This window comes from Andrographis paniculata, unplaced genomic scaffold, assembly GCF_009805555.1.
Source record: "Andrographis paniculata isolate CXL003 unplaced genomic scaffold, ASM980555v1 Contig80END, whole genome shotgun sequence".
In the NCBI taxonomy this organism is placed as follows: Eukaryota; Viridiplantae; Streptophyta; class Magnoliopsida; order Lamiales; family Acanthaceae; genus Andrographis; species Andrographis paniculata.
Window position 1 is genome coordinate 3724867 of NW_026137618.1, and position 25530 is coordinate 3750396.

At 31.3% G+C, this 25530-nt stretch overlaps 2 protein-coding genes across 4 annotated transcripts; both read right to left on the reverse strand.

Annotated features, from left to right (window-relative positions):
- Positions 1-5643: 5643 nt before the first annotated feature.
- Positions 5644-13179, reverse strand: LOC127241094 (uncharacterized). Of its 3 annotated transcripts, XR_007836457.1 has the most exons (15): positions 12599-13179; positions 11305-11483; positions 10996-11218; positions 10768-10909; positions 10487-10687; positions 10247-10378; positions 9999-10127; positions 9195-9604; positions 8741-8957; positions 8378-8568; positions 7989-8216; positions 7304-7444; positions 6490-7014; positions 6067-6362; positions 5644-5973 (listed from the first exon to the last, which is right to left on the reverse strand). XR_007836457.1 is itself a non-coding variant. In XM_051259984.1 (12 exons), exons 1-11 carry the CDS (start codon positions 12958-12960, stop codon positions 8036-8038), a joined length of 2367 nt encoding a protein of 788 aa, XP_051115941.1. In that variant the 5' UTR covers positions 12961-13179; the 3' UTR covers positions 7715-7871; positions 7989-8035. The 3 variants fall into 3 exon arrangements, 2 of the variants coding, with proteins under 2 accessions (XP_051115941.1, XP_051115940.1); XM_051259984.1 differs by lacking the exons at positions 5644-5973; positions 6067-6362; positions 6490-7014; positions 7304-7444 and adding an exon at positions 7715-7871; XM_051259983.1 differs by lacking the exons at positions 5644-5973; positions 6067-6362; positions 6490-7014; positions 7304-7444 and having other exon boundaries at positions 7715-8216.
- Positions 13180-13730: 551 nt separating this feature from the next.
- Positions 13731-18730, reverse strand: LOC127240909 (malate synthase, glyoxysomal-like). Its single transcript, XM_051259760.1, has 4 exons — positions 18260-18730; positions 15973-16298; positions 15232-15562; positions 13731-14507 (listed from the first exon to the last, which is right to left on the reverse strand). Exons 1-4 carry the CDS (start codon positions 18659-18661, stop codon positions 13851-13853), a joined length of 1716 nt encoding a protein of 571 aa, XP_051115717.1. The 5' UTR covers positions 18662-18730; the 3' UTR covers positions 13731-13850.
- Between the last annotated feature and the right edge of the window lie 6800 nt (positions 18731-25530).

A 25530-nucleotide genomic window follows, 5' to 3' on the forward strand; every position in this document is an offset into this window, starting at 1 on the left:
ATCATATCAATAATTTGGTATATCGAATTTACGGATGAAAAAATAACAAATTATCGAAATAGCGTATGTATTCTACCAGAAAAAAAAAATTAATATACCAAAAATTTTAATACGATATGATTCGGTACCACCAAATCAATTTATATATTTTTATTTTTTTTGGAAATTTTAGTATACATCAAATTTTCGATACGGTCTCGATATATTTTTTAGCATATCAAAAACTTTCAGTACGGTATATAATATGGTCTGATATTTTCGATATACCGTACCAAACAATCTCTAACTGAATTTCATGTACGATATTATAATATAATATTTTACACTGAAATACCATATTTAAAAATAAATTTATAATTTTGAGAAAACATTAGAAAATTAATAATTTTAATATCAATATACAGAATTATCGGGGTATGTACCAATCTATAAAATGGAGTACTAAAATATCAAATTATATAGTATTTTTGGTACATAATTAATGTACTGAAATATATATATATATATAGTATTGTACCATATCATATATAAAATAAATTTACGATATAAAATAATTTTGATAATTGTGTGAAAAAAGTGCATAAATAGTGAATGGGCATCTATTATGGTTAGAGTTGTTAACGATCCGATCCGAGTCGAGTCGAGTCAAATTTTAAGTGTTCGTTAACGTTCGCGAACAAGACTCGTGTTTGTTCGTTAAACTTTTGAGCTCGTTCGTAGTGTTCGAGCTCGGCTCGTTAAGAATTTTTGTTGTTTGAGCTCGTGTTCGTGTTCGACTTATTTAGGCTCGATTAAGCTCATTCGAGGTCGTTCGTTTTATTTTTTAAAATTTATATATAAATTATAAAGAAAAATTAAAATTATTTTTATTTATATATTTTAGATTAATATTTTATTTATTTATAAATTATAATTTTATATGTATATATAATATTTATAATAAATATATTATCTAAATGAATGTTCACGAACAAATTTTGGGCTCGTTCGTTAACCAAACGAACTTGTTTATGTTGATTGGTTCAGCTCGTTAACGTTCGCAAACGAGCTTTAACCGAGTCGAATCGAGCCAAACCGAACCGAGTTCACAAACGACTCGGTTCGTCTAACAGCTCTGCTAACTATGGCAAATGTGGTGGAAAAGTGCATAAATAAGTCATGGCTGCTGCGGTAGCTGCACATAATTTGTGCAATAAATGAGAAATAGCGGAGCTATGTCTATGTTATTTAGGGTGTGGTTCCTTTGAGTTCGATTTGATAAGATTTGGTTTGATTTTCGATTGAATTTGAATTTTTTTAAATATATATATATATATATATATATATATTAGAAGATATGTTTTTTTGGTTAGTAGATTTTATTTGGATCCGAGGATTTTGATATGTATTGATTTGATAGTTAACAAATATAATGATATAAATGTGTATTAAATTATGTTTATGAAATTAATAATTATGTGATTTGAATATTAATTTATGTTAATTATAGATGAATATTTAATTTTATTTAAATTTACTTGTATCATACTCTTTCCGTCGACAAACTAATGTCCTACTTTCCTATTTGGAACTTTAAAAAATGATTGTCGTCTTTCTATTTTTATACATAAAATTTACCTTTTTACCCTTACTTTATTTATCTTTCTTATATCTATATACAAAATAAAGGGCTATTTTGTCAATTTACAATAAAAAAAAAACTAATTATCTAAAAAAATATGTAAATATCACTTAGACATTAGAAAATAGACAGAGGGGGTATAAAATTTGTAATCTCTATAAAATGGTATATATCATATATATATATATATATACTCCCTCCGTCCCGCAAGAAGGTTGTGATGACTTTTTTGCATGTTAATTTTTTAATATTAATGATTATATCAATACACCGTAGAAATCAAAAAGAAAAAGCAAAAATATGTGTATTAGTCTCTTATAATACAAATACAATGATATTTTTCGAGTAAATTATTCAAATATAAGAATATTTTTAATGTTAAGTACAATGACGCAAAAACCAAATGGCAACCTAATTGCCGGGACGGATGGAGTATATATTTTACTAAATTACCCTAGTTGTTCAAATAATTAAACGGTTAATTCATTGTTTAAGAATAATAATTATCTATTTTGAAAAAGTTAATAGCTACTTACGTAGGCTTCAGATTTTATCTCATGAGAGGAATTTACCACTCAATTTTCCTTCAATTGTAATGACATAGTAAGTTTCGATTAACTTTAGGGCTTTCTAAAAATAGAAATACCTTTTGAAATTAGAAAGTATTTTTTTCATAATCATTTTGGGGTAACTTTTGAAATAAATATAAATATTTTTTCGTTAAAATAATTGTTTTAATAATAATAATAATAATAATATAAAATTTATATTTTAATATTTTAATTAAAATTTTAAAAGATATTGAATTATTATTTTATTTTATATATTATACTTAGATTCAAATTTAAAATTATAATTTAAATATCAAAATTAAAAATATAGAATTTAAATTATAAAATTTTAAAATTATTAAATATAACTTATAATAAATTTATAATAAATTATAAAAATACAAATAATTGAACATTAATTTAATTTTATTGTTAATTTATATATTATTCTTAAATTAAAATTTTAGAATATAAGTTATCATATATAACAATATATATTTTTTATAATATATAATTTTAAATTTTTAAATAGAATTAATAAATTTTAAAATAAATTATAATTTTTTTATAGAAAAAATATAATTATATTAACAACATATCATGTTTAGTAATTTTCATAGTTTAACCTTTTTTCAATTATATAACATTTCATTGTGTTTTTAGTAAAAATGCATAAAATATCATTTATTTTATTTATTGCGTGAATCTCTTTATGTTAATGTAAAATTTGCATAAAACACTTTTTTCATTCAAAATTGATATTTTAATATGAATCCAATAATGTAAATTCTATACAAATAAAAGATATAAAATATCTTATTTAAGTTTTTTAATAAAATAAATAAATAAATAATTGATTAATTCTTCATTATCTAGTTTTTTCGAAAAAATTTATTATCTGATTTTTTACCAAAATTAGAAAATAATAATAATAAATGATTGATCCGTTATTTATTCATTTATTTTATTCGAAAAAATTATTTAAAATTTTTTACGTATAGTATTGGTATAAAAATTAAGTAATTTAAGTTAGAAACAAATAGGAGCTTTGGACAAAGAAGGTTTTTGTCACTTTAAATTAAGATAAAGAATTTTACGCAATAAACGAAACAAAATATTTTGTATATTTTTACTAAAATATAAGAGAGAGTTATATAATTTACCAAATTAATTATGGTGTATTTGTTCGGATTTTATTATTACTTTTGGATAATGTTTAGGGTTTGTTTGGATTTTATTAATGCTATTATTATTATTATTATTATTATTATTATTATTATTATTATATAAACTTAAAATAGGCCCAAACATTTTGGGCTGGGCTGGGCCAGTTGAAAATATATGCCAAGCCCAAACTAGTAAATTTTTAGCCGAGCCCAGCCAAATTGTTACAATTTTATATAATTTTAAAATATATTAACAATTATATAGTATGATAAAAATTATTTCTCCAAATAAAAATTATGTAGTATTTTGTATAATTTTATATATTATCTCCTCTCTTAAAGTTTGTATTCAAAACTCATTGACACGGATTTTATTGTATAAGATTTTAATTGATTTTTTTTATAGTAAAAAAATATAAAAATAATAATATATTTGTTTATTAAATAAAAAAAAAGTTTTTCTTTAAGAGGAAAAACAGAGAAAAATAAGCACAATTGTAAGAAACAGAGGAATATACAATAGTGTAAAAATAAACATATTCTTCTCAAATTTTATTGTTCGTTTTAGCTAAGGCTGACAATGGGTAGATTCGTGTCGGGTTGAATACTTTAAATGGATTAAATTACTCATTTTAACTCGATCCATTCATTATCGTATCGGGTTCAGGTTGACCAGTTTATTATCGTGTCAGGTTCGGGTTGACTCGTGTTGACCCTTATACATAATTAAGTCGAATTTCTTGATTTAAATTAAATAATTTTTTGTTGTATTTTCGTGTTATGTTAGTTTTTATTGTTTTGAACATAAATTATGTTGAATTATTTAAAATTGAACTTAGTTTAAATTAATTTATGAAGAAATTATTAAATTATGATTATTTTCCATATATATAATGAATATATTAATATATTTTATAATCGGGTTGTCGTGTCGAGTTCGAGTTGAAAGCCTCAACCCTAACCCGGCCCGTTTACTATCGTGTCGGGTTCGTGTCAACCCGTATACATAATCGGGTTGAAATCTTTGACCCAAATTCAATTATTTCGTGTCGAGATGGATCAATTTTTGCCGGCTCTAGTTTTACCTGGGTGTCCAACTTTCATAAAGATCGAATTTCTTTGGTGGACTTAGTATAGAGAAATGAACGTTAAAAAAAAAAAAAAAAAAAAAAAAAAAAAAAAAAAAAAAAAAAAAAGGAAAGAAAGAAAAAATTACTATATTAGTCAAACTTGAAAAATAATATGCCCTCATGGCCTAGAAAGTATCATTTGTTCTGTGCACATATAATTTAGAATATTAATATTATATTAATATATAGTAAAATAAAAATAAAAAAATAAAAAATCGTATTTAATATTGTGTGATATAAAAGTAATGATACTTGTGTCTATATCGAAAATTATAAAGATATTTATTGTATTCGACAATACAATTACTAAATTAAAAATACGTAACTTTGTTTTAAAATAACGAAAATAAAAAAATAATACCATTCTTACAGGATAGAGAGAATAATTTTTTATTATTATTTTTTTTTTCTCTCCAATGAAGAGAAAAATAATACTACATTCGTCCAAAAAGAAATATATTACTGGAAGTGGCACCAGATTTAAAAAATAATAATATTAAATTAAAAAAAACAATATAAAATAAAATATAAATGATCAAATTATATTTGCTCTACTAAGAGTTTAAAAAAAATAAATTTAAGTAATAATTATGAATAATTTTGAAAAAATAGATATAATTATTTTTATTTTTTTTTTATCACCCCTTTTATTTTCTGTTAACAACAACTATGTGGCCTTTGGACTTCATTGAACTGAACTCTCTCGTGTTTCTTTCGTTATCTCTTTCTTTTTTTCTAACAAAACATCGAATGGCCTAAAATAAAAGAAAGTGTGACACAAAATTATAAAATGAGCAATAATTAGGGAGAAGAAAAGAAATAAAAGAAAGTGTGGGACAAAACTATAAAAGGAGTAATTAAGGAGGAAGAGAAAACTGACCACGGCAACAACCACAAATTCAGTCCATTTTATTCCCTTTTTCTCTACATATTTTCATTTTTTTTTTGCCTTATTTGAATTCCTGTTGCTAAATCATATCAATTTCTTTTCATCTGTTCAAATTACGCTAATTCCTTTCGTCATTATTTCTATGCTCAATTCCTGCATATTTTTATACCAATTGATTTTTGCACGAGATTTAGCCCGGATACTAGCAAATTTTTATACCAATTGATTTTTGCGCGGGATTTAGCCCAGATACTATCTTGAGTAGGCCAGGGAACCCAATTCTAATCGATTTCGACGGGCCTAAATCCGTTGGGCCGTCATCGACAAATTTCAGCAATAATAGGAGTAAAGCTTGGAAGGTCCGGTAAATTGATATTTACGCAGCAACAAGCAAGAACGACTCGACGAAATATCAAGCACAAGAATAGCAGCAAGCAATAGAATCACTTTTCTACAAAGACATTAGTTACCTTAAGAGGTAGAAATGAATGGAACAGATGTACAGCAGCATGAAACACGTCTTTACTTCAGCAATCCGCCGCTTGTCTTTAACAGCCCTGAAAGGACCGTTGGCTCATGAATTACATTGATGCAGAGCGTCAAACAGAATATCGTTCTGCAAATAAGGAAAAAATGAATGAGAAAAAATTACAAAAGGCATTTTAAATGGTGTGGAAATTGTGAAATATTATGAGATTATAAAGTAAACCTCACACATTGATCAAAATATGATTCATTGATCGCAGTCATATCCGCAGGTACGGGGCATTGAATCCATTTACGGATCTCTGTTACATCCACTGCTTCTGCAGCATTCTGAATACGAACTCATGTCCTCAAATCAAATGACGGTTCAGAAGGTCGTGTCCAGATTGTTGTTCGCCAGGACTTCCTTTTGTCCCAACCAAATTCAGGGAACACTTCAAGGAAAGGAAAACAGAAAGACTCTGCAAATGGCGAGCCTTCTAGAGAACCATCCGGATCATATTTACTCCCACGCAATGGCTGCAACAATAGATCTTTATAGTGAATATGAAGTAGACAATAGATCTTTACAGTACTAAAATCTCATTGAAAGAATCTGGTTATAGCAAGATTAGTGTTCTCAATATTCAACCAAGTATTGTCTTACCTAGGAAGAAGAGGGCATTGACATATGATTCAATATGATCGGTATTGTGAACATAATGAGGATCAAGCAACAGCATGGAAGAGAGCAGCTTTCGACAACAAAATAATGTAGTTTCGTAGGGTCCATCAAATAAGACCCAAGTTGAGGAAATTTCACCACAGATACAAGAAGGAATGAACAGATCAGAACCTATTGCAGGAACGGCACATTCTGACCTCATGCAAGAAAATATTACATCCAAAAAAAGGAAGATAATAACAATATTTGTGTTCTTGGGTATTGAGCAGATCCGATTGCTCGATTAAAGAATGTGAATCCCCAATAAAAATAAGTGGGATAGTAATTTCTTAAATCGGCTAGCAATTCTAATGCTATCGAATAATCTGGTTTTCTCAACCTTCTACTATTTCCAAAGGTCGTTTCTGTAACACACCTGTCTACACAAAAATCATTGTTGCCTATGGAAAGGGGCAAGTTTAAATGATCATTGTCTCCAAGTTGCTCCATCTATGGCGGGCATGCATTCTGAATGATAGGATAATAAGATGCACAGCAATTAGTTTCAGTCAAAACGATACCAAGGAGAAAGCTGGTTGCAACTAGTCGGTGCAGCATCAGAGAAATTACAAAAGAATGTCTAACAGCCAAAAAAATCAAGAAACACAATACTGCAGTAAATATGTATCAAATATTCAAAAATTAAACCAAGCATGTCAAGATTTAGTGAAATGACACAACTGCAAGCAAGGGGAGGGCAAGCAAACTGTAGATATAATATATGGAAAAGCAAAAGGGAGAGAGGAATGGGGCTTACTTAGATATTCGTAGGCGAGTATTATGGATTCCCCCAGGGTGATAGACTGAAAATTTGAGGGCCAAGTCCTTCATAATCCAGCCCACACATCCTCAGGAATCAAAATTTCAACCACTTTTTCCTTGCCATGGGTGTCTTGTCCTGTACAATAACAGGGAGAGTTCATGAAAGAAAAACCACAGTAATTGAAGATAGAGAACTTCAAAGGCATCCGTCGTGACGTTGTCACATTTCTTTGAAGCAAAATACAGCCAAAACCAAAATAGCAGATATAAAAAGCTGAGGACGAGCATAGCATAGATTGGATTGGCCCCTTGTTTACAAGGAATCAGAACTATGCTCCAGGCTAATGATGAGAAAAACAAATTTCACTACAAGGCAGATAATGAAAACTTACATGTAAGCTTGTCGTTTTCTTTTCTTTCTTTTTTTTTTTTTTTTTTTTTTTCTGACAGCTCCTTTGTTTTGTTCGCAAAGATTTTCATGTTGCACAATGCACTGTCAACTTAGTTGAGTAGATGGACGTGTTAAGCACAGCCTAATTTATGATTGGTTTGAAATGGTTCTCCTTGAAGGTGACAATGATGATTTACAGGTAAACTTGTTCAGTATTCAGTGCAACTTTTGAACTTAAGCACGTAGAATTGGACAGAAAGAAAAAGCATTGCAGCTTCCTTTTGACTACCTGAATGGCAAAAAAAAGACTGAAATTTGTTCGCATATTAGCCATTTCTATGATTCTGTAACTGCCTTGATGAGAAAAGCAGTCTCCATTGCTGACTCCTTGCACTGCAAATACCTATTTTCCTCAACTAATTCTGTTGAAAGATTGAGCAGAACTGGACGCTTAGGATCATAAATGGAATACTCCCTCACCCGTGCCACCCATTTTGCTGCTTCCCAGACACCAAACCTGACAACAATGACAAAGGCGTAAGCAATAATGAATACAGGGTAAATACTTCCAACTCTAAGTTCAAAATGGAATTTATCCTCCAAAAATCTGTTTTCAAAGAGTTCTCGAGACTTCCAGTGGACACTATAGGTGAACAAAAATAAACAGCGATCACTCACCTCGTGTTAAAAGATGATGTCACCAGCACAGATGGGTAGACTGCATTTTTCTTTATATTATCATAGGGAGAATATTCACGTATAGCACGAAAATCTTCAATATCCCCAGGATATCCAAACTCTTCATAGTCATCAGGTGTTAAGGGTAAAATGGGTAGCAAGAGGGTGTTAGTTGGATCCAGAAATGGAACCTGAAAAGGAAACAGAGAATAGTTTTAACTTGTCAAAACTGAAGCATTGACGAAGGTTCTCATACCCATTCTTTTTAACAAAATAAAAGCATCATACGAAACCAAGCAGCAAGTGTTTCCATTTCAAACTTAAGTTGGAATAGTCAATTCAAAAGATGTAGAGTTTACCCACTTTCAAAACAGCAGCTCGAAATAGATCTGGGCAAAAGTTAATAGCTGAAGCAACTAACAATCCTCCAGCACTGTATCCCCAGCCTGCCAGCTTGGTTTCTTCGACAACATCTTTTTCAATGAGAAACTTTGCACAAGCTATATAATCTTTAACAGAGTTAAGCTTCTTTCTTTGTCTGCCATCATGACGCCACTTTTTACCACCTCCGCCTCCACCTCTGGAAGAAAAAGTATGTCAGACAGCATATTAATGTTGTTATGGCTATTTAAGGCAATAATATGCATTTGCAAAATCAGTTCTCAGACAGGCAGGATAATGGAATGTTTGGACTGAAGAAAAATTGGAAAAAGCTGCTAAAGTTGCACACATTGATCATTGATGGTATTAAACAATTTTATTTCGTATAAAGGCCTCTGGTAAAACCATAGTGAAGAATGAAGTGATGAGTAACAACCTAACATCGGCATATGCAATGACCCAACCACGATCAAGAAGGCTTTTCAGCTCATTTCGCCACCTTTTGTCAAGTATCTCACCATAAGCTCCGTGGCCATGAAGTAATCCAGGATTTTCACCATTTTTCTTCTTATGTCGTGAATATACTATGGTCAGTGGAATTGAAAGTCCATCATCGGAAGGGACATCAAATTTTTCACAAGCATAATATTCAGATAGATCATTCCATGCAGTTTCATCTTCAATACCACTTCCAGAAATGTTCTGGGATGTTGACGCCTTCTGACTAGTGATCATAGAAGAAGCTGATCCATATAAAATTCTTGTTCTTTCAATTATCAAGTTCTGCTGTTGAACAATTGTCCATTTTTCATTTACTAAATCATAGTCAACTACGGCATCAGGCATCTGAGACAGCAGAAATACAGATAAATGCACATATATATAAGGTATAAGAAATTCTAGCATTTGTCTCAAAAAGTACACTAGAAATGTATGACAAGGTGATATGTAACTATAGATTAAACCATATGTGATAGCATAATAAGCCACTGCAAAACCCCATCTAGAAATATAATAAATCTGGTCAGACCAGCATCATCACAACAGATTGGGAAATTATGGATTTATTCAAACTTAAGCACAAAACAGTTTATAGAAACTTCCCTGGAAAAATTTTAGTTAACATAAAGATCTGTGAACCTGGAATTAGAACATGCCATAAATGCATAATATACTACTTGATACAAATGAATTATTTAACAACCTAGTGAAAGAAAGGAGGAACGAACAATCCACATACCACAGGTGATGTTAATATAAAGCGCATTGTTGAAGAATAGAAGTCATAATTAGATCCCGGAAAGATTTGAGAGACATGATCCGGAAGGGGTAAATTCTGTGGATTGAACATTTTGAGATGAAATCCCATCTGTCAAGTGATATATGGAGGATGAGCAGTTAGTGATATATATATATATATACATATGCTAGTCAGATTAACATGGCTTGTAATTTAATTTTGTATTTCAAGATACTAAGATGAATTACCTTCTCATTACTTAGAGGTAAAGGAATAGAACATAATCTAAAAGTCCGTCCATCCCTCAAAAGAAGTACCATATGAGTGTTACAGAAATCAACATCTTCAATAACTAGCTGTGGATCATTTACAAAAACATTCTGCCAAATAAATCAGAAAACTAGTAAGCATCATCTCCGAGAAACATTGGCAGTATCTAACGATTTTAATCATACACAAGCATCAGATTGATTATAATATAAGCTAACCTCCCAATTCATTGTGCTGCATGATGATGAAACAGGACTGCGTAAAAGATAATGGTGATCTACAGGCTGACCCTGAATAGCAGCATCTGTAAACAGATAGAGATATCCTTGGTGATGCTCAATAACGCAATGAACATTAGCTTCACATTCCCAGACAAGGGTCATTCCAGCCAGAGGATCAGCTGCATTTATTAGAAATACCTAATATTGGGTCACAAATATATAATTCCAGCTCCGGGAAAAATAATAGGTGTGGATGTGGAATATTCTTATATGCATACCTTGGATGATTGGCTTGAAAGTGCATTTACAGTAATGAAATGGAAGTCTTTAGTATGCCTCACATTTAGATGAACATTTTCTTGAGGTTCCTCCAGAAGCAATACATCTTGATCGTTTGATCCAATTATGCTGCAATAGATCCTGTGAAGGCCCAAGTGCCTACTTTATAAATTGGGAAACAACAGAATGAGAGAGAAATATTACCAAGAAATATCAGTACGGCAAACCTGAAGGGTCTCTTTTTATCATCTGTGACTGCATAAACTAATGCTCGCCCGTCTTTAGCCCAAGCTATATTGCAAACCCGGTTAGCTTGGGGCTTACTACAAAGTGACCCAAAATTCAAGTCTCTGACATATAATTTGAAGAAGTCGTTGTCTTTGTCATACAAAGTATATGCAAGATAACGGTGATCAGGAGACACTTCTGAGTGTTCTTCATACACATAACCTAATCATAACATTTAAATCAAATTAACTGCAGGTTATATCAGTGCGAACAGATGAAAGTATAATTCAACAATAGGAGTGGAATACCTCCAAGACTTTCAGCTTCTTGATTGTAATCAAGCAGCTTTTGCTCAATCTTCTTTCCGGATGTGAAATCAAAACCAGAGGACGGAGATTTATTAGAAATGAATTCTTCATGCAAGCTAGCTAATCTTCGACATAACACTGGATATTGTTTTCCTTCTTCAACACGCCTATAGTACAACCTGCACAGTTACCACATCAACTAGGCACTTGACTCCAGGTTTTGACAAAGTATGGCAACAATCAGAGGGAAATTCCTCCCACAAAAATGATAATCCACCAACTTCCAGTTTACCCCACAAATATCTGACATATTGCATTATAGAGTATTTCTGACCGGAAGAAAGTAGAATAAGGTTTTATTCATGGTTTTCAATAGTGTACTAATAGCAATGTAGAGGAACGGAGTGGCAGCCCCACGCTAACACTGCTCTGCGATGCCACTTTTAGGCAATGGCAAAGTAGCAACTTTTAGCTGTGTGGAGCAAAGCAAAGTTCCTTTTTAATTGGAATAAGATATTACTATCTTTACTATAAATAGGTTTAGAATTTACAATATAATGTTATATTTGCAATTTGGTAAATGAAAATTTTATTCAATTACATTATAATATACTATAGCTACTTCTAAATCTAAAAGCGAAAGAATATTGTGTAATGTGATGAGCATATAATGAAAAAAAATTAAAAGGACTAATAAGAAGAGGAAGTATATTATACACACAAAAAAAAAAAAAAAAAAAAAGAGGGAAGAAAATTATTTATCAAATTGTTGATTATCTCTTGTAATTATTTTTGCTTATATAGCTTTATACTTTGTTTGTTTATGATTCAAACAGAAATCTGCATTGTTCAACCCACAACATTTCCAATAAAAATAATTTTATTTTCCCTCACAAAATATCGTATCAAAATACTATTTAAACAAAAAAATCACGTCAACGTCCCATTCTCAATCAATTTCAAACCACCAGACAAACTCTATGATTATATATATATATATATATATCTTAAATTTTTAAGCTATAGGCGATTGGTTTTATTTAAATTCCAAGAAATGAGAACAAACTCTCCAACAATCTGCCATCCAACCAGACAATTTCCTTCTAAATTAATTATGTGTATTCTTCTTGCAGTTGCAATATTATTTATTAAAGTTATCGATTGCATCCAAAGCCATTAGCAATAATTCCGAAATCCATAAATTTCGTATTAGCAAAGAACCATAAACATAAACAAGAAAAAAAAACTCTCAAATGAAAATGAAGATAAATCAGAAAAGAATATAATAAATTACCAAGGACCCCAGCGGAAGGGAGGGGTGGACAGCTCGGCGGCGAGGCGAGGGGCCATTTCCGATTGGAGTTTGGACTGGAGGCGCTCGGTATCAAACATCACAGCCTCGGTGTACTTCTCCTCCTGCTCCATATACACGTCCATATGCCGCATCGCCACTTTGTCGTTAAGCTGCGACATCCAATTATACTCATCCTCCCACGCCTCGCCGTGCAACGTAAAACTCACCGGCTTCTTCGGAGGTTTAGGCGGCGACGGTGGGGCAGGTGGCGGCTGGGCCTTCTGGGGCTTGTAATTGGCGCATTGGAAACACGCACGATGGCGGAGGAGCGGAAGTCGTATGGCTCCGAGCAAATGGCGCATGGTGAAGAGATAATTATTAGCACGTTGGAATTGTTGTCCTCACGAAGTGCCGTCGCTCACCGCGTCGAATCGACCTTCAGTCAGGAATGAGGATGAGGAAGGAAAATCTGAAGGAGACGAAAACGAGGTCGACGAAGATGAAGATGAGGAGATGACAGAACTACAGACGAAGACGACGACTGCCGGCGGCGCAGGGCTGTAGGGTGTTTGAAATCAGGAAATAGAAATGGAAATGGAAATGAAAATGAAAAGGAGGGTGTATTTTTGGGTTAAAAAAAAAAAAAGAGCAGAAGCTAAAAAAAAAAAAAAAATTAGTGTAATTTTTATTTTTTATTTTTTTTACTGGAAATTGTCATTTTATTTTTTTACTAGAATTATACACTTTAATTTCATTTTAAAATTTTAAATTTTTTAATTTAATTAGACTAATTAGTTATTTTAATTTTAATTTATAATTATTTTTATTATACAATAATTATTTTCACTTGTACATTCTTAATTATTTACTAATTATATCTCTTTCTAAATTTTTATTACCACTACTTTTTATACTATAATTTTAAAAAAAAATATATATTATTTTTTAATATACTGCAAAACCCCAAAAGGCCCATTCGGACCTGAAAGGGGGAGTATAATTTATACTATGAAATAAAATTACTATATATAACTACATTTCACTCTAGCTATTTCATAAATAGCCTAATTTGCAGGTATTAAGTTCGATCGAGAGTTTACTCAAAACATACTCGTCGAATAGCAGTTGCAGATTCCATCAACGCTGATTTATTATCATCAAACAATACACATAGAGGGAGATCGAGTTCCATTTCCAAATTACAAACAAACAAACATAAAATCAAAACCACAACAGCAAGAAGAACCAATTCTCACAGCCTGGAAGAACCCACAGGATGATACACAACAATATTGTTATAAGCATCCAGCGTAAGAAAATCATCCAAACTCGCCGCCATGCAGAGTCTCGTGAAGATCCTACAACCCTCCCTATACATTCCCTTCTCGAACTTCTCCTTCCCGACTTCCTTCTCGATCCTCGCCATTTCCTCCTCGACCGCCCGCCCGAACAGCTCCGCCGTCACCCGCACCCCGACGCCGTCGCCGTCCAATTCCGCGCCGTATTTCAGCCACTGCCAGATCTGGACCCGGCTTATCTCCGCCGTCGCCGCGTCCTCCATCAGGTTGTAGAGAGGGACCGACCCGGTCCCCGTCAGCCACGCCGCCACATACTGGATCCCGACCCGTGTGTTGAGCCGGAGGCCTTCCATCGTGCGGGCCCCCCGGGGGATCTGCAGCAGGTCGGCCTCGGTTAACGAGTCGGCGTCCTCCCGTCGAACTGATTGGATTAGGTTCGCCTTGTTGCCCAAGTTGTTGGTGAAGATTTCCGTTATTGTCGGGATCAGCCCCGGGTGGGCTGCCCACGTCCCGTCGTGCCCGGCCCGTACTTCTCGTAGTTTGTCTTTCCGTACGAGCTCTAGAGCCGCTTCGTTCGCCTTTGGGTCGTCGCGGATCGGAATCTGAGCGGCCTGAGTATGAAATGAAAGTCGACGGATTTAGAAACGACATAGTTTTTATTTAAATTTAAAATTAGCCTCACTGGAATCGTGGACTATTTAGTTCGATTGAATAGTAAAATGTACGACGGTAAAGATTTATAGATAGAACTATTTTATATATAAATTCAAATGACAAAAATGTCAAAAATCTCGTATATTACTCCCTCCCACCACAAATTAACGTCTTACTTTCTTGTTTCGAATGTCAACAAATATTGTCCTTTTTTTATATACAAAATTTATTTTTTTGTCCTTACTTTATTTACCATTTTTTTCTCTATATACAAAATAAAGAGCAAATTTATCATTTTATATAAAAAAAAAAACTAATTGCCTAAAAATACGTATAAATATCCATTAAGACATTAAAAATGAAAGAAGAATATTATTTTTCAATTTACTATAAAATCTAAAAAATGTACATTCATATGGGACGGACCGAGTATTTTTAACACCCTGTGATTTTAAAAATACTTTCAAGAAACAAACGGTAAGCTTTAATTACGAACTATTTCAAATTCGAACTAATTTAAATCTATTCATTTAAAATTCGCTCAAAATTTCAAATCTATCCAACCAAAAGAGGCCTAAATATCAAAAAATCATAAAAAAAAAAAGATCTAAATTTTCACGTGCGTCGCAATATAGTCGAGTTAATATAGAGATGGCATACATTTTAGGTAGAAAAACATACCATCCCGCCCATGGCGTGCACGCCGCGCTTGTGACATGTCCGAATGAGCAAATCCGAGTAGCTCCTCATGAAGTGCTGAGTCATCCCAACTTGAACCCGGTCGGGAAGTAGGCGATCCGGATGAGCTTGGAAGGTTTTGACATAGCTGAAAATATAATCCCATCTGCCGCAGTTCAAACCGACTGAATGATCTCTTAGCTCATACAAAATCTCGTCCATTTGGAACACGGCAGGGAGAGTTTCGATCAGTACTGTGGCTCGGATACTTCCCTTCTCTATTCCCGCCGTTTTCTCTGCCCTCTCGAACACTTTGTTCCAAATTCTAGCTTCCCTGTTGAAACATATTGCCCCTTGTAAGAACAATCTAGAACAATCTCTTACAAATATATGTTGTGCAGTTTAACGATCTAACACAAAAATAATGTGTACTTTTGACTTTTAAGAAAAATAGGAAAATAGTAAAAAGTGATATAAAAAAAAAAATGAGCTATTTTTTAATGACAGAAAACGAGAAAAGAAAATATAGATAAAATAGATGAAGTGTTAGTTTTTTTCAATTTTCATACTATAAATCCTTACAATTTCCTATAAAAATATATTGTCGCTATCCCTATTTATAAAACATCACATCCAATTATTGTTTAAATCAAAATCCAAAATCAATATACAAAACTAGCTAGAAAACCAACGACACCCAAAACAACAGTAGTAAACAAATGATCGATCCTTAGTAACATTTACCTCGAGTGTTCCATTTTAGGGAGATAGAAGAAGGGTCCAAAGCCTTCGCCCTGAGTTCGGCGAAAAGTAGACCAATTGTGAAAAAAGTAGAGGCCAAAGTCCACGAGGCAGCCGGTGGCGGGCTCGCCATCAATGAAGATGTGAGCCTCGGGCAAATGCCATCCCCGGGGACGGACAAAGAGCTTTGCCGTGTGTTCATTAAGCTTATAAACGCGATTCCGGGCTTTGTCATGGAAGCTTATTGTCCCATTCACAGCATCCTTTAAATTCACTTGCCCTCTCATGAGATTCTCCCAGCTTGGTGACAATGCATCCTCAAAATCAGCCTAAATATATACATACATAGGAATTTTTTTATCAATAAAGATGACACAATCTAGACCAAACCAAAGAAAGCAAAATAAATCAGAACAAATCACATAAAGTCCTACAAGATCTTTAATTGAATTTCATAGGAAAGTAAGCCTAGATGAAGAAAACTAAGGGTGTGTTTGTTATGGATGGTTTTTTTTTTTTTTTCTATTATTCACAAATTTTTCCCCTAAAAATAAATGAAATAGTTAACCTTTTTTTTTTATCTTTTATATTAAAATAAAAATCAATTTTATATTTAAAAGATTATATTAATTTTTATTTATAACACATCAAATAATTATTTAAATTCAAATTTTTACTATTAAAATCAAAATCCAAGCAAATACTTTGTTGGAACAATTTGGACAATTTCTACTATTTATACAAAATTTTCCTCTAAAAATATTAAATAAAACATTTATTTTTCATTTGTTATGTTATACTAAAAATCAATTTTTTAGTGTTCAAAATATTACATCGATACTTATTTATATCACATCGTACAATTAATTATTCAAATTCAAAACTTTAACTATTCATATTTTAACCCAAAACCCAACCCCTAAGCAAACACACCCTAAAAAATAGTTAAGAAGGTAAAAATAACCCTAATAAGAGATTTTACAAAGTAAAAACCCTTATTAGAACTAACATGAGCTTTAGAACAAAATCATTGCTTGGGAAGTAGCATAAATAGTTTGTACAAATATTCGTTAATTTTTTATTTTACATTATTTATTAATATAAACAGCATTTTTTTTTTTAAAGCATCAAATATATATTACTTTTAACCTTTTTTTTTTTTAATTTCAAAATTTTTATCTACACCGAGATGTTACTTTGAAAATTTTATTAGGATGATGATGTATATCAAGAAGATGATAGATATTATCTATGTGATAGAGATGCAACAAAAACAGCTAAAAAAGGATGTCATTTGTGTTTGTTTAGGGATTTGAATTTTGAATTGGGATTTGAATAGTAAAAATTTTGAATTTAAATAGTAAAAGCAGCCAAAATATATAATTTTATTTTATAAAATATCAAATCAAATATCAATTTTTCTTTTTCAAAATTGTAAATTTTTTTACATAATTGTTATTAGAGAAAAAAAAAAAAAACATAAACACACAAAACACAGAAAATGATGGTGACACAAAGAAAATCAAGAAAAAGTACTTAAAAGACAATAGACAATAGGCATGTTTATTTTCCCGGTTTGAGTACAAAGTTTGATTGTTTTTATTTAAATAATAATAAATTTAATATTTAGATTAAAAATTATAGTAGTATATTTTTTCTATGCCAAATTTATTTTATTTTATTTTTTGATCTTTTAAATTTATCAGATTTTTTAATTTTATAATATATATAATTCTAAGATTTAATTGTATTATTTCCTTAAAATTTATTTACAATTATGTCACAGTTATTTTTATATTTTTATCACTTTCTCAATTTATGTTACTTAATTATAGTACCTACCCAAAATGGTTAAATACAGTGGTAGGAGGGAGACTATTTTAAAATTATTTTTATTAATATATTTTTAATTATTTATTAATTAATTATATTTTTTAAAATTTTATGTTCGACATCGTAGTTGAAACGGTGGAATAATTTTTACATATACTTCAAATTTACTTTTATTTTTTATAATAAATGGGTTAAATTTACCCTATTACTAATTTTAATTTTCGTAAAATTAATAAATTAAAATTTAATTATTATCTTGCATTTAATTTTTATTTACTTTTCAAAAATACGATTAACTATTTTTTTTTAATTTTATTTTAATAAAATATTTATTTCTTTGACTCAAATATTCTAATTTTTTCTACCAAAGCAGTAAATTTTTCCAATGCCCAAAGTTAAAATGCTAAGAAATTGGAATAAAAGTTTGAAAGAAGTGATAAAAAGTAGCCTGACCGACCATGAAAACTTTGGCCCCAGAATTGAGGGCGTTGATGATCATTTTCCGCTCGACCGGGCCGGTAATCTCCACCCTCCGGTCCGCCACCGCGGGCGGCGGCGGCGCGCAGAGCCAATCCCCATCTCTGACGCACTTGGTCGCGGGATCGAACCCCGGCAAAGCCCCGGAATTGTACCTGATCTTGGCCTCCTTCCGGCACTCCATGGCGTATCTAATATGGGCGCGGAACTCCCTCTGAAGGGCCGCCAGAAAGCGCAGAGCGTCGATGGTGAGAATGTTGGCGAACTCGGAGTCATATCTGCCTCTAATGTCGACTCCTTCAGGCACGTCGTAGCCCACAGCTGCTCCAGGCTGCTTCTTCTCCTTCATTGGGGTTTCCAGAAAAGGTTCGAATCCCACCATTGTTGTTGTTGTTGTTAATTGTTCTGGGAATTAGAGATTGATTGAGAATTTTGTGGGTATCGATCATGGAGGTCGATATATATATATATATATATAGATAGATAGATAGATACAGAGATAGATAGAGAGGGGATGGGGATTGAATTGAACAGTGATGGCGATGAAGATGGAGATGAAGATGAGGATGAGAAGGGATATGGGCGTCGGTGTTGGAAGACGTGCCATACTTTCTCAGGGTGTGTTGGTTTTAGGTCTCGATTTTGGGTTAGATTTGAATCGTAAAATAGCATGTTTGTAATGAAATTTTGTTTGTAAAGATAATATAGTTAACTTAATTTTATTATTGGTTTTATCTCTAATGTCATTAATAATTAAAAAAATAAATTTACGGACAAAAATTTTTTGTTATAAATATAATTTTTTATTATAGTGAAATTTAAATTTGAATAATTGATATAAATAAATATTGATGTGATATGTTGAATGTAAAATTAATTTTTTTCTATTATAAAATATAAAAACTAATTATTTAATTTGATACTTCGTCCTATGATAAAGTATCAATTTTTTCATTTTAGTCCCTTCTATAAAAAAAAAAAATATCAATTTTTTTTTAGTAACTGTATTATCTGCCTAACATTACAAATATCCTTACAATTTACAATATATTACACAAATGTCATTACCTTTATATCACACGTACTAATAAAGTTAGTTTAGTCATTTCTATTTTATTTCTGCTGTATCTTAATATAATACTAATATTTCTAAAACTACGTGGAAAAAACAAATGGATATTTAGTTGCAATATGAAAAAATGTTTATGAATAATGTAATCATTGGGAGATGCAGCAAAAGCTTAAGCTTAATTTGGGATTGGGATCGTTTCACTAACAGTGGATTTGCTCAATGTCTTGCGTCGATGTATTTGGCTCTGTCAGGCGAATTGGGAGTAGATGTGGCAATTTCAATTACAGATTCAAACTTTATTTCAAACGATTGGTTTATTATTTTTTTATGTTATTATTATTATTTTTTTATAATTAAATTATTTAGTTATTTTAATTTTAATTTATAATTATTTTTAATAATATATTTTTTAATTATTTAAATGGACACAATACTATTGTTAATATATAAAACTTACGTTTTCTACAAGGCTAAACATCAATCCCTGTAGTGTAGTGTCACTTGGCTCTTATCTACGGTGCATGCCTGGGTTCGAAACCCATTGCTGGCGGTGAAGATATCTGCGCCCGCTGCGGTAGGGTCTACCGCACACTTCTGACCGTTGAAGAAGTATGTAAAGGCGTTGCTGAGCTAGCTTTCTATATTTTTTGTTTTTTTATTTCTTACTCTTTCTTATATATTTTATTTTATTTTTATTTTTTATGTAAAGAGTTTCATGGACTTTTCCAAAAAAAACAGTGTTGTTATATATGAAAATACTATTACTAATAATAATATATATTGTAATATATGTATTGATATATATATATATATATATATGATCTAGAGAGAGATCAAGAGACAAGAGAGAGAAAGAGCAATCAAATCATATATTTCATTCCACCAAATTAGCATACTTATATGAATATTACAATTAGATGAGTCATCACATAAATGACTTGGCAAAGGCAACAAATGACACCTATAAAAACGCAATGAGTCATAACACTCCTCCTTAGGTGTCATTAATTGCAATGAATACGCATCGTTAAAATCTTAATAGGAAAAAATTCAACGGGACAAAAATCCTAGTCAAGGAAAAAGAGTACATCATTCATGCATTAAAAATATTTTCCCTGATGTGGACTTCACTTGAAATATCGCTCTCCCTGATGTGGACATCATTTGAAATCTTGCAACCGACGCATCCCGATGATCTTTACCAATTTCTCGAACATTGCGGTCGATAAAGCCTTGGTCAACAAGTCTGCTAAATTTTGGTCTGATCGAATTTGCTGCACATTTACTTCACCAATTTTCTGGAATCATGAGTAAAGAAAAATTTCGGTGAAATATGTTTCGTTCTATCTCCCTTGATATATCCTTCTTTCAGTTGCGTTATACAAGCTGCATTTTCTTCGTACAAAATAGTAGGAGGATTTTCATTTTCAGATTTCAAACCACAATTCTGTAAAATGTGGTGAATCATTGAACTTAGCCAAACACACTCTCTACTTGCTTCATGAATTGCTATTATTTCTGCATGATTTGAAGATGTGGTGGTTAATGTTTGTTTAGTGGATCTCCAAGATACCACTGTACCGCCACAAATAAATTTACAACAAATGTTATATCTGGTCTAGTACTGTTAGCCAGATACATTAGTGCACCAATAGCACTTAAATATGGTACTTCAGGACCAAGTTTTTCATCATTCTCCTCTTTTGGTCTAAAAGGATCTTTAATAGGATCGAGAGTTCTAACGACCATTGGAGTACTCAATGAATGTGTTTTATCCATTGTAAATCGTTTCAATACCTTTTGGGTATATACATGTTGATGTATCAAAATCCCATTTTCCAAATGTTCAATTTGTAGACCAAGACAAAATTTCGTTCTCCCAAAATCTTTAATTTCAAATTTTCTTTCCAAATATTCAATAGCTTTTTGGTTTCAATTAAATTCAAGTCATCCACATAAACAACTATTATTACAAAATTTCTCCCATATTTCTTTATAAAAACACACGGACAAGTAGAATCATTGGCATATCCCTCTTTCAATAATGATCCACTGAGACGATTATACCACATGCGACCAGATTGCTTGAGCCCATATAAAGACTTTTGTAATTTAATAGAATAACATTCTTTTGACTTTGATTTATATGCATCAGACATACTAAATCCTTCAGGAACTTTTATGTAAATATCACTATCCAATGAACCATATAAATATGCAGTTACAACGTCCATTAGACGCATATCCAAATTTTCATGTACAACCAAACTGACAAGATATCGAAATGTTATTCCATCAATTACCGGAGAATATGTTTCATTAAAATCAACTCCAGGTCTTTGTGAAAAACCTTGGGCAATAAGTCTTACTTTATATCTGGCAATTTCATTATTCTCATTTCGCTTTCTAACAAATACTTATTTATAGCCGATAGGCTTAACACCTTCAGGTGTTTGAACAATGGGTCCAAAAAATTTTCTTTTTGCCAGTGAATTTAATTCAGACTGGATCGCATGTTTCCATTTTGGCCAATCTATTCTTTTCCGACATTCATCAACTGATCCAAGTTCTAGATCCTCGTCATTTTCCATTAGATCAAGTGCTACACTATATGTAAAAGCATTATCCATAATTGTATCATTTCGGTTTCAATGCTTTCCAGTAGTAACATAATTTATTGAATTTTCAATAATTTCATTCTCTTCAGAAGGAATTCTTTTAAGATTAACATCCTCATCAAGTTTATCAGGATCAATTTCTTTAGAAATTTGATCCATGTTACTACTTGTTTCTCGAGAATTCAAATCCTTAACCCTTTCATTTGTTCATCTTTTTTTTTTCAATGATTTTATCTTTGGAACCTACAGGTCTATCACGCTTTAGCCGTGCATTTGATTCATTAGCACTTTGTATTTTTTCTTTAAGAATAACAATTTTAGCATGTATAGTTTTAGCAGCTATATAAGATCTAGTGACCCTGCTGGCGTTACAAAAAGCATCAGGCAACTGATTTGCTATTCACTGCAAATGTAAAATTCTTTGTACCTCTATTCACTTTGACTTGTACGAGGATCAAGAAAATTGAATGGTATTTTCCAAGTAATTTCATTTTTCAGTTGATCAGTTTCTCCCCCTAATGTCGGGAAATGCGACTCGTCAAAATGACAATCAGTAAAACGAGCCGTAAACAAATCATCAGTTAATGGTTCAAGATATTTAATGATAGATGGTGATTCGTACCCGATATATATCCCCAATCTCAGTTGGGACCCATTTTTTTACATTGGGGCAGTGCAATTGACACATAAACTGCGCACCCAAAAGTTCTCAAATGTGAAATATTGAGCTTTTCATTGTACATTAATTGTACTGGGGAGTAACTATGATAGCTTATCGGTCGTAATTTGATCAGTGTTGCTGCATGCATAATTGCATATCCCCAAGCAGAGATAGGAAGTTTGGATTTCATCAACATAGGTTTTGCAATTAATTACAGCCCTTTTATAAGTGATTCAGCTAGACCATTTTGAGTATGTGCATGAAGTACATGATGTTTAATGTCAATTCCAATAGACATGCAATAATCATCAAATGTCTTAGATGAAAATTCTCCAGCATTATCAAGACGAATTTTCTTTATTGGGTGATCTGGAAACTGAGCTTGTAATCTAATTATTTGAGCAAGCAACCTCGCAAATGCCAAATTGCGGGTGGATAATAAATACACATGTGACCATCTAGTAGATGCATCGATAAGTACCATAAAATATTGAAATGGTCCGCATTGTGGATCTACATGCCCACATATATCACCCTGAATTCGTTCTAAAAATGAAGGGGATTCAGTTCCCACTTTTGCTGGTGATGGTCTAGTTATTAACTTCCCTTTTGAGCAAACAACACATATAAACTCATTTGTATTTAATATCCTTTGATATTTCAAGTTATGGCCATTGGTATTTTCAATAATTTGTCTCATCATAGTATTACCGGAATGCCCAAACCGGTCATGCCAAATCATAAAATCTGTAGACTTCTGGTCTACCAGATATGTTTTAACCACATTAATTTTTGTGCAATATAATTCGGAAGACAATGAAGACAATTTTTCTAATATCTATTTATGTCCATCAATAAATTTTGTAATCAACAAAAATTCATTATTTACCTCACTTGATGTCTCAATATGATATCCATTTATGCGAATATTATTAAAACTCAACAAATTTCTTTGAGATTTAATAGAATATAGTGCATTTTGGATATCAAGTTTTACTCCTTCGGGGAGAAATATTATCGCTCTTCCAGAGCCCTCAATTAACTTCGCACAACCACTTATATTATTCACCTCAAATTTTTCCAACTTCAGGTTGGTAAAATATTTCTTAAATTTCAGAATTGTGTGCGTTGATGCACTATCAATGAGACATGAATTGTCTTCCATATTATTCATTATAACGTACTCAACATTCATATTTCATTTTCATCAGGGTGTTCAAAATATATATCATCGGGAATTTCAAATATATATTATCCCACTGCACCTTTAGGATGCTTAATATACATCTCAATATACACCACCATCAGGGGTTTTAAGATATGAACCTTCAGGGTTCTAATATACACCTTCAGTGTATTCAATATATATCAACGGAGATTTTAAAAATATGAACCTTCATGGTTATCATGTACCTTCTAGGTACATAAAACAAAATAACACATATCATTGTGTGCTAATAAAAATATCACCATCACTCGTATTATTTTCAAATAAATTCATTCATTAAATTTTGGCATCATTTGGTGCCGTTTTTTTTTTTTTTAATATATATATAATAGTCAGCGGAAAAATTGCAAATTTATGTTAGTAATAATTATATTGAAAAAGTTAATTGAATAAATACCTCAAAATTTTGGCAGAGTTTCGGCGGCACTTTGATATTTTCTTATATATCCGGGCAGAGCGTCGGGATATTTTTTTCTTCGAACAAATTTCGTTACCTGTTTGAGTAACTCAAAAATCATAAAAAATACGCTATCTCTACATTAGCATTTCCTCGGAAAAACCTCGTGCTGATAACATGTTATAAAATATATAACAAAATATGAAAATACTACTACTAATAATAATATATAATAATATAGATATTGTAATATATTTATTGATATATATATATATATATATGATCTAGAGAGAAATCAAGAGACGAGAGAGAGAGAAAGAGCAATCAAATCATATATTTCATTCCACCAAATTAACATACTTATATGAATATTACAATTAGATGAGTCATTAGATAAATAACTTGGCAAAGACAACAAATGACACCAATAAAAATACAATGAGTCATAACAAGTGTAACATTATTTATATATTTATTTATTTTTGTTTTTTAAGTCACGACTTCATCCACAAATTATATTATTATTATCAATACTTTCTTTTGTTAATATAAATAATGAAAGAATAAAAATTATACACAATTAAAATGAAATAAAATTAAAACCTTAAAACTTTCAAATAATAAACGAAAATAAATATTCTAAAATGGGCAAAATTATCTATACCACACGTATGATTTCAAAATGCAGCATCTAACCCCTTTCAAAGTTTAAAATTTATGTAGCCATTCCTTGTGTTTTTAAATTACTACGCAAATAGTTCGCCTAGTATGATTTGCCTTGTTAAGTTTAATTTTCAGGTTATTAAATTCGATTGAAAATTTACCCAAAACGTACTCAAAAGGTAGCGGATGAAGATTCACGTGTTAAAAAAAAAAAAAAAAAAATACTACACACTTTTTTTTATTTTTTTAAGTGATGTTAAATCTTGATAGTTGTACCTTTACAGTGATTCCACTCTTTCTCCCTTTTTTTATTCTTCATTTTTTTTTTTCCGACTAAGAGCATTATTTCTTCGATATCGTCAAGTTCATTTTTTCAAACTCCACAATCAGTATTTTTGCGCATAATTATTCCATATTTACTGTTTGTTTGGGGTTTAGATTTTGGATTGTGATTTGAATAGTAAAGTTTTTGAATTTGAATAGTTGTATGATGTGATATAAATAGGTGTTGATGTGATATTTTGAATGTAAAATTGATTTTTAGTATAATATAAAAAATAAAAAATAGATGTTTGATTTGATATTTTTAGAAAAAAAAAATAGAATAAATAG